We start from the raw sequence: 9,166 nt of genomic DNA, 5'->3' as shown, positions 1-9,166 counted from the left end.
AAGACTATTCCAATTACTTGGCCTTTCGCCGTCTGGTGTTTGGATATGGTAGGACCGTTCAAGCGGGCGCGAGGAGGCATGATGCATATCCTGGTCATGGTTGACAAATTCACCAAATGGATTGAGGTCAAGCCGATAAAGAAGTGTGACGGCAAAACTGCGGTGTCATTCCTGAAGGATATCATCTTGAGATATGGGTACCCGCACAGTATCATCACGGATAATGGAACGAACTTCGCGGAGGGACCTTTCGCGCGATTCTGTGCTGAAAAGAAAATCCGGCTGAATGTTGCTTCCGTGGCACATCCTCAGTCCAATGGGCAAGTTGAAAGGGCAAACGGCATGGTTTTGGCCAGCATAAAACCCCAGCTAATCGAACCATTGGAGCGCACTCCAGGATGCTGGATAGATGAACTCTCGGTTGTGCTATGGAGTCTCAAAACGACTCCCAATCGCTCTACAGGCTACACGCCATTTTTCCTCGTATACGGCGCAGAAGATGTCCTACCAGCCGACATTGAACATGACTCTCCACGAGTAACCATGTATACGGAGGTGGAGGTGAAAGAGGCCCGAGAAAATGATGTCGACCTGCTCAAAGAAGCACGGGAATTGGCTCTATCTCGGTCAGCCATCTACCAACAGCACCTAAGGCGTTATCACAGTCGAAAGGTCAACCCGCGAGTTTTCCGGGAAGGAGATCTTGTCCTCCGACTTGTGCAACGCACAGCCGGCATGCACAAGTTATCACCTCCATGGGAAGGACTCTTCGTTGTAAGCAAAGCACTCCACAATGATTCTTATTATCTTATAGATGCACAAGATTCTAAGGCGAACAGGATGGATCGGTCGGGCGAGGAGACCAAGAGGCCATGGAATGCAGCGTTGCTCCGTCCGTTCTATACCTGAAAGCTGAGTATTTGTATCGTTTTTTCCTTATGTTGAATGTTACAATTAAGACAATGAAATTATCCGCCGGGTTCTTAAAAGAAACTCGGGGACTTCTGTGTCATTTAATTGCTATGTTACAATTTTCTTTTGTATGTTGGCATGGCTTAATTGCGTAATCTCATGCCGGTCTAGTACTGTGTCGGTATTGATAAAACCCCTCTATAACTTCGCTGCTGTCCGCAACCCGGCTTCATGGCAAGCTAGAGATGGGTGTAAGATAACCGAGCACACGAAAGATGACTACGGAAACAAGCAAAGAGGCGATCCGAAATACATGTTATCTTAATTCGGCATTTCTTTTTAACTCGGTTATCACCGAGCGAACTCTTCGAGTTACCTTTTTCGAAAGAGTGGTTTTATGACTTTGCGATTCATACGTCGAACACCGACAAGGCAGACAAAAGAACGAATGTAAAATTTCACTAAAAGAAAAACTGAACTCGGGGACTCGCTTGGGGATTCAGCAAGCAAAAGACTTAATTAAATTAAAACCGTGATGTCTTACAAGCAGAATTTTCCGAATTACATATGCGCCCAGCATTCCGGGGATCTAATCTTTTCTAAGGTTTCCTAGTGACTAAGCTAAGAGGAGACGGAGGGTTGGCGCCGGAACTCGGCGCAGCATTCCCGGTGGAGGCCGACTCCACAACATCTTCCTCTGCCGTAGCTTCCTCCTCTTCGCCGTCGGTCATCTCGGCGTCAGCTTCAGAGGTCGGGCCCTCCACAAACGTATGCATGTCGGCATACTGGATGAAGGAGTAAGCCCGCTCCTTACGCTTCGCCACCAGCTCCGGGTCCGTGAGGTAGCGAGAGTCGGCGCGCATCGATTGCAGCACGTCAAGATTGTTGCCGTCGTACCATGATTGTACGAATGACAATGCCTCGTCGGCGCCGATGCGAGCGGCCGACTCCCGCCAGTCACTTAGCTGGGACTCCGTCTCTAGCAAGCGTTTCTCCAGAGTCGGGATGTCCGTCAGAGCTTCTTCTCCCGGCCATAGCACGCGGAAGGCCCGGATGACGGAGTTCAGCATGTCGACGCCGAACGACTTGAGCGGTCTAACCCGGCTAGCGATGCTCACCAGGTAGTCCTCCAAGTCGTACTCGAACGACTCCCCCGCCGCTGCTGCCGGCTCCCTCTTCCGACGGGCGACCTTCACGGCCTCTTGACCATGCTGGAGGGATGTGGGGAAGAACTCTGGCAGAGACGAAAATAGCAGTGAGTCTCGGCACATGGTACTCAGACAAGGAATCGGATGAGGAATTTAAGTCGAGAGAACTTACTCGTCAACATGTTGTTGATCTTGACGAGTTCACGCCGGATGACTTTGAACAGTGCGGTCTTCTCGGCGTCCTCCAACTCCGCAACAGTGGCGCGGGTCTCTAGCTGGGCAGCTAAGTCTTTGCCCTTCTTCACCTCACCTTCCTGCCGGGTCTTCTCCTCGGCTTGGGAAGAGAGGGCCAAGGTGAGTTGATTCACCTCGGTTCGGTGCGCTTCGGCCTGTGCTGCGATCTGCACCTGTAGCCGGGTCACCTCTTCCCGGTGCAGTTCAGTCTGCCGAGTCTTCTCATCTGTTTAACAGACATATATTACAGAGCTTGATATCTAATATGGATGGAACCCGGAATACGAACGATGAATTACCTTGGACTTCGGCGACGCGCTTCAATAGCTCCGCTACTTGGGCATTGTCCCCGGCTGTGAACAGGAGCAGGTGTTAGTTCTTGCAGAACATTGATACTCGGACGAAAATTCTTTTCTGGTCAAAGATACTTACCTTGGTTTTCGCTCTCAGTTTTGAGTGCCTCGTGCTCCGCCTCCAACTTCTTATACTTTGCTAGCAAAGTCTTGAAGATGGAGGTGCGCTTGTTCATGCAGAGCTGCGAAACAGTGATTCACAGTTAGGGTTACTGCAAAAGGAAGTTAATGCCCTGATTCTCGGGGAATAAATGTTTGAGGTATTCTAAGTTTCAGGCCGACTATTCTAAACGCGGCCCGAATCTCGGGGAATAAGTGTTTGAAGGATTCTAAGCTTCAAGCCGACTATTCTAAACCCGGCCAGAATCTCGGGGAATAAGTGTTTGACGGATTCTAAGCTTTAGGCCGACTATTCTAAACCCGGCCAGAATCTCGGAGAATAGGTGTTTGAAGTTCTTCGGGACAAGCTTTAGGCCGGCTATTTCCTACTCGCCCTAAACCTCGGGGACTAGGAATATGGATACTATGCTGAATTTAGAAGTTGAAGTTTTATGAAGGATTGTTCATACCTCCGTGGCTCGGCTGGCCTCGAATAGTGCCACCCGGGTTTGGTACATCCGGGTCGAGATTGACTCTGGAGCTGCTGCGGGCGAAGGTCCCACCAGCGGGCTTTGCCGAGCCGACTGCAAGGTGTTCGAAGTCACCTCGTAGTGGTCGGCGCTGTTCCAGTCCATGACGGACTGGCCCAATGACCCCTAGCTGTGCCCGCTGGTCGTCCGAAGGGGCACCTCCTGGGCCTGACAGAAGGCCGCGGGGCAATAGAACCCTGGGCTACCGGCCTACTGCAGCAGCAGGGCTTTTGGCCTTCTTGGCCTAGGCGGCAGCAGGTTGGGCGTCTGCCGGCCGTGCTGGAGACGGAGGCGGCGTCGGGGTTGGCAGCAGCCCTTGAGGTCCTTGAGGACCTGCAGCCGGCTGTTGCGGCATCTCTGAAGCTGGTGGCTCCTGCGATGTCTCGGCTGCAGCCGAGGCAGGGGCAGTCTCGGTAGCGGCCTCGCATGCTGGGACCCCGGCCGTAGGGTTCTCGGTCTCGCCGACAACCGTGGCATTGGCACTTGGGCCGACATCCCGGGCGGGGGATGTCGGATTCCTGGGAGTCTCAGTTCCGCCCACCGCCGGGTTTGAAACCTCGGCGCGGGAAGAGGGAGCTGCCGGGATCTCGGACGCGTACACGTCCGAGATTGCGTGGCCGTTAAAGCCTCCCTGCAAAAATAAAAAGCTTAGTCATTCGCATGATTTTGAAGAAGGAAGACGGCATCAGAGGAGGAGATAATAACAGCCTTACCCGACAATCATGGGCTTTGGCTTAGGACCACGTGCTGCGGTTTTCTTCCACTTCACGTTCTGCGGAAGGCTCTTCTCGGCGGACGCTTTGCAAGCACGTGTTTCTCCCGAACCGGAGCAGCAGCAGCAGCATCCGGTTCTGGCGCCTCGGCGGCATGCTCACCCGAGTCAGCTGTTTCAGGGATAAGGCAGGAATAAGCGCTTTGGTTACGAGAATTATAACAGTTACAAGAAGATGGTAGAGACTCTTATGTTCCGTACGGCGAGGGCCGGCGTGAGCAATCGGCATGAAGTCCTCCGAGTTCGGATCCTCATGGTCGATGGTCAAGCGCGGGGCCGCAAAGCGTTTGTCCGGGGATTTCCCGTCTTCATTCTCTTGACGGGCGACCCTCTGCAGAGAAAAGTCAGGTGCCGCCGGGTTAATTTAAAGCAAGGCCGGTATAATTTTATATCGGACGAGAGCAAAAATTACATTTAAACGAGGAACTTACCGGGGGCGCTCGGTGCTTCCGGCTGTATGCCGGCATACCCCAGCTCCACCGCTCCGGCAGGCTGGTCTTTGCGATCGCTTTGACCCAGCGCCGGACGTCGACCTGGTCAAGCCGGACCGTTGATACTCGGTCCGGGTCGAGCTGACCGTTGTAGAAGCACATTTTGTGTAACCGGCGCTGGAGCGGGCACAGCCGCCGGTACACAAAAGTTGCCAGGAGATCGTAGGCCGTCATACCCTCCTCGTTGAGCTTGAGGATGACGGTATGGATCTCGTTGACCTCCGGATTGCTCTCCTTTGGGTCGAAGGACCAATTCCTCTTCTCTTCCGGGGGGCCGACTTCGAACCCCGGCAGGTTGATCTTGTCGGCCGAGGAGGAGTTTTTGACATAGAAAAAGGTCTTGAGCCACTTTTTACATGACTCAAGACCTTGGATCCTTGGGAAGGCTGAGTTACGGCGAGGGACGATGGTGGCGGCGCCGCATTGGGTCATCGGTTTTGCGGCGCTGGGATTATCTTTGTCTGGGAGAACCTGTGGCCGGAACATGAAGTACCGGGACCACAGGTCAACGGATGGCCAGAGGCCGAGATAACCCTCACAGCAGGTGACGAAGGCTGAGAGGGTGAGAATGGTGTTCGCCGGGAGATGATGCGGCTGAAGGCCAAAGAAATCGAGCAACGTGCGGAAGAAATCGCTGGCCGGAAGAGCGAAGCCACGCTCAAAATGAGAGAGGAAGACGACTCACTCACCGTCTTCTGGAGTCGGAACGATCTCCTTGCCAGGAACCCGGCAATGGACCTCCTCCGAGACTCGTCGAGAGCGGCGGAGCCACTCGATGTCCGCCGAGGTCACATCGGAGCCTTCCCAGGCGGCGCGCTCGGAGCTGGTCCTCTCCTCCGCCTGAGCAGCAGGGTCGACGGCCGGAGCGCGAGAAAAAGACGCCATGAAAGGAAAGTAGATCTAGGGTTTGGAGGTTTCGGTGGAGATGGTGCTTGCGCGAGGCCCGGGTCTGCAAGCGAATGCGGCGGAGGCCTAAGTGGTGGCGGGCGAAGCAGCGGCGGCTGCAAGCACGAAGGCGAGAAACCGCGGTGGCGGAGTTGCTCGGAGCAGGCAGACGGCGAAGTGCGCGAGGAGCAGAGAAGAGCGAAGGGGCGAAGATAGCGAGGAGTGCGAAGGGTTTTCCGCCCATGCCCTCCTCCTCCTTTTATACCCGAGCCGCAATAATGGGGCGCGCGTTTCCCGTGCAATCCCCTTAGTGGCTAACGGGAAGATTGCCTGCGATTTGGGCAGCTATGTCCATCAAGGTGCTTGCTCGGTTGCTGCGCGGCGTGCCGCTGAGAATCCCGCGAGATCCAGAGAATGTGTGTGCTACGTGGAAACCGAAGCCCAATCTTTAAAGGCTCTGGCGGCTTTATTGCCCGACGCGACGGCACGCTCGCCTCAGAAAGCGCGATGGCAGTAACTCAAGCCTTATGCTTCCGTTGGTGGCGATTGTGTCGGTAGAAGTGAGCCTTAAATTGTCGGTCATGAAGTGGAAAGAATCTCGGCTGCAAGCAGGATAAGTATGACAACCCGGAGTCCCGGATCAAATTGACCTCGGCTAGGAGAACCTGAGGAAATCTCGGCATCCTTCTTAGCTGGATTCGGCTAAGCGTTGATGGTCTGTCTATGGGAAATTGTCGCAGCCCGACATCTTTCTATGCTGGACCACAACAGCTTCGGGGACTAGTGTCGGGGGAATGACCCCGGGTAGGGTCATAACGGCACAACTCTAGCCGAGATAACGAAGGCAAGGCTGGCATAGACAAGTACGCCGGCATCACAGAGTACAACTAACGCTGAGCCGGCATACCCGGTGTATGCCGGTGTACCTCACTTGCTTTACGAGTTTGCAGGACAAGGATGAGCACGTCGGTCTTGGCAGTAGCCGAGATCTCTCAACGGTCTTATCCTAGCCATGCAGTGCGGTGTAAAGCGGGGCCATCATCACTCCAGGGAAAGCAGTCAGCGCCTGTACGCCGGTGCCAGGCGACCACGCGAAAGAAGCACCGAAAGGGAATCTATGACGGAAGCCGGCGGAGGATAGCTGTATCCACTGCCGGCTGGCAAAAAAAGTAAAGTTGCCTTGTCCCCTGCGGTGCTGCCCGGAGGAAACCAAGCCGCGTGCCCGGTGGAGCCCAAGGATGGTGACGTTAGACTCGGTCCACATGGCAGTATACCATGTGCGGCCTATAAATAGAACCTTACCCCTCTGTAGGAAAGAGAGAGAGAGAGCATCCTAGGATTTTTTTTCCTTTCTTCTTCTTCTTCCCCAAGAATACAGTTCAAAGAGCACTATTGTAGAACTTCTCTATCCCGGCTAATACGATAAGGCAGGAGTAGGAGCCTTACCTCGGCAAGAGGGCTCCGAACCTGGATAGATCTGAGTGTTCTTGCGTGTTTTGTGCGTGTTCTTTTTCACGTCCCCCCTCCTCTGAATCCACCATCGTCCATCGGCCCAAGTTAATCCATCCTATGGCATCTGCCATGACACCACCACAACAGGCAATGACTACACCTGTGTCGCCAAGGTTACAACCAGACTGAGGTAAGTATATATAATCGTTGGGTCATCCTATATATAATCGCTGTGTCATCCCATACTCGATGCAGAGGCTTTACTATTATCTTTAATTTTTTGTATGGTCTCTTGCATATGTAGCACGTTGCGTTTGTCGGGAACGTGACGACGGAGATCCCGACGTACGTGAAGAGGCTGCAGGACCTCGGCATCAACAAAATCCTCGTAAACAATCTTCACCCTCTCGGGTGCACGCCATAGCAGGTCAGGCCGAGTAACCACACCAGTGCACCAGCTTCCCCAACATAGGCGCCAGTATCCACAACAGCGAAGCTAGCAGGAGGATGGAGAACGTCAAGGTCGTCGACCTCAACACCGCCTTCTCCAAAATCGTCGATGAACAGAGCCCCGGTATACATACATATATACATGAATATGTTTAATTACAAAAAATGCATATATTCTTCTGATTAATTTGTTCAGTCCAATTAATTGATGGATAAATTTATCTGCATGTATTTAGGGTCGGAGCCGTCGAAGCGCTTCAAGTACAAGCTGAAGCCGTGCTGCGAGAGCTCGGATGCGGATGGTTTCTGCGGAGAGTGGGGCGAGGACGAGCATGTTCGGCTGTTCACGCTGTGCAAGGACCCGAGCAAGCATTTCTACTGGGACGATGTGCACCCCACGCAGGCCGGATGGAAGGCTGTCATGGACCAGATCAAAGTTAGATCCAGTAGTTCCTCGACGTCTTCTGGTTGTTGTGTCGTTTGTTAGTTGTGGTTTGGAAATCTGCGGATGGTCACTTTCGAGCGTCGTTTAGGTTGGTTGTTTTTGGAGGAAATTGCATGCCAGATCCTCAAAGTTGGCGGGCATGTTCAGTTTCATTCATTAATTTCAAACTTTGAAAATGAGACCTTAAACTTGGCAAATTGGTTCATTTTAGTCCAAATCAACGAATTCATGATTAATTCGGCTACGCTGGCAACTAACGTAGACATGGCTGGCATAAGGGGTCCTTTTTGCAATTTCAGGTGATGGAGTATTCCGTTTAACCCCATGAAGAGTTAGGTCTCATACCCGGTCCACAAAGCCAAATCCTTCAAAGTCTTAAACCGATGGTTCAGAAGCGCCACCAGCTACTTCGTCGTATAGCAGTCAACACCACTGCCCCCATCGCCTCCCCCGTTCCCTTGGCCGCCACCGATCGCGAGAACGTCGCCGATGTAGGGCCAAAGTGGGTTCACCAGCGAGGGAGGTGACTTTATCATGTCTTGGCCCTAGAGGATGAGAGCATATCGTGGCCACAGGGAGGATAGTCAGAGGATGAGGAAGGGTATTTTGTGAAAATATCGTAGTTATCACCTCCTCCAAGCGAGGGCTAGACCACGGGTTCGAGACCGAACTCTTCCAAAGGGTTAAAATGGAAGATTTCATCGCCCAAAAATTCGCGAAAAGAACCCGCCCGAGCCAACCATGTCCACATTAGCCGCCAGCATGGCCGAATTCAGCCCGAATTCGTCGATTTGGACTAAAATGAATCGGCGTGTCATGTTTAAGGTCTCGTTTTGCAAGTTTATAAGTTAATGGATGAAACTGAATATACCTGCCAAGTTTAAGGACCCGCCATGCAATTTCCTCGTTGTTTTTGGATGGCACTCTCTCGATGCCATATGTATCTAGCTGCGATTTTTATGAAGGCAGTTTCGTGAGTTATGTTCCGCAAAATGTTTGCATCTTGTTTCGTTGGTCAGTATGGATGTGGAATGGAATGCTTCAGTTCTCCGCAAAATTAATGAACAATCAGCTCCTATATGCTTTTTGTCGTTGCAGAGCACATTCTCCTCGCCATTATTTTTTTGAGAATATTCTCCTCGCCAAATGTGCTAGTATTAAGGTCAGAATATAACAGCTTGGTTCTTTTTTTTTGAGCGAAATAACAGCTTGGTTCTGTGAGGTGCTTTTGTCCTTAATTTGTTTGGGCCTGCAACCTCTCCGGCCCAGTAGAATAGCAGTACCTGCCAGGCTAGTAGCAGAACCGCGACCGGCCCAATCCCCTCCGGAAAGAAAAAAATAACCCCGCCGCCAGCCCTCCGCCTCCTCTTCTCCAGTGACTTCTCCTTGCCGGCG

General features: G+C 52.6%; 1 protein-coding gene across 1 annotated transcript; it reads left to right on the top strand.

The window, feature by feature from the left end:
• The first annotated feature begins 6,956 nt into the window (after positions 1–6,956).
• Positions 6,957–7,874, top strand: LOC112268775 (GDSL esterase/lipase At5g03600-like). Its single transcript, XM_024454884.1, has 3 exons — positions 6,957–7,066; positions 7,181–7,450; positions 7,563–7,874. The coding sequence occupies exons 2-3, from the start codon at positions 7,384–7,386 to the stop codon at positions 7,811–7,813; spliced, it is 318 nt and encodes a 105-aa protein (XP_024310652.1). The 5' UTR covers positions 6,957–7,066; positions 7,181–7,383; the 3' UTR covers positions 7,814–7,874.
• Positions 7,875–9,166: the final 1,292 nt, after the last annotated feature.

This window comes from Brachypodium distachyon, chromosome 4 (genome assembly GCF_000005505.3).
Source record: "Brachypodium distachyon strain Bd21 chromosome 4, Brachypodium_distachyon_v3.0, whole genome shotgun sequence".
Taxonomy (NCBI): Eukaryota; Viridiplantae; Streptophyta; class Magnoliopsida; order Poales; family Poaceae; genus Brachypodium; species Brachypodium distachyon.
Note: the sequence above shows the minus strand (reverse complement) of the source record. Positions and strands in the feature narration are given on the sequence as shown.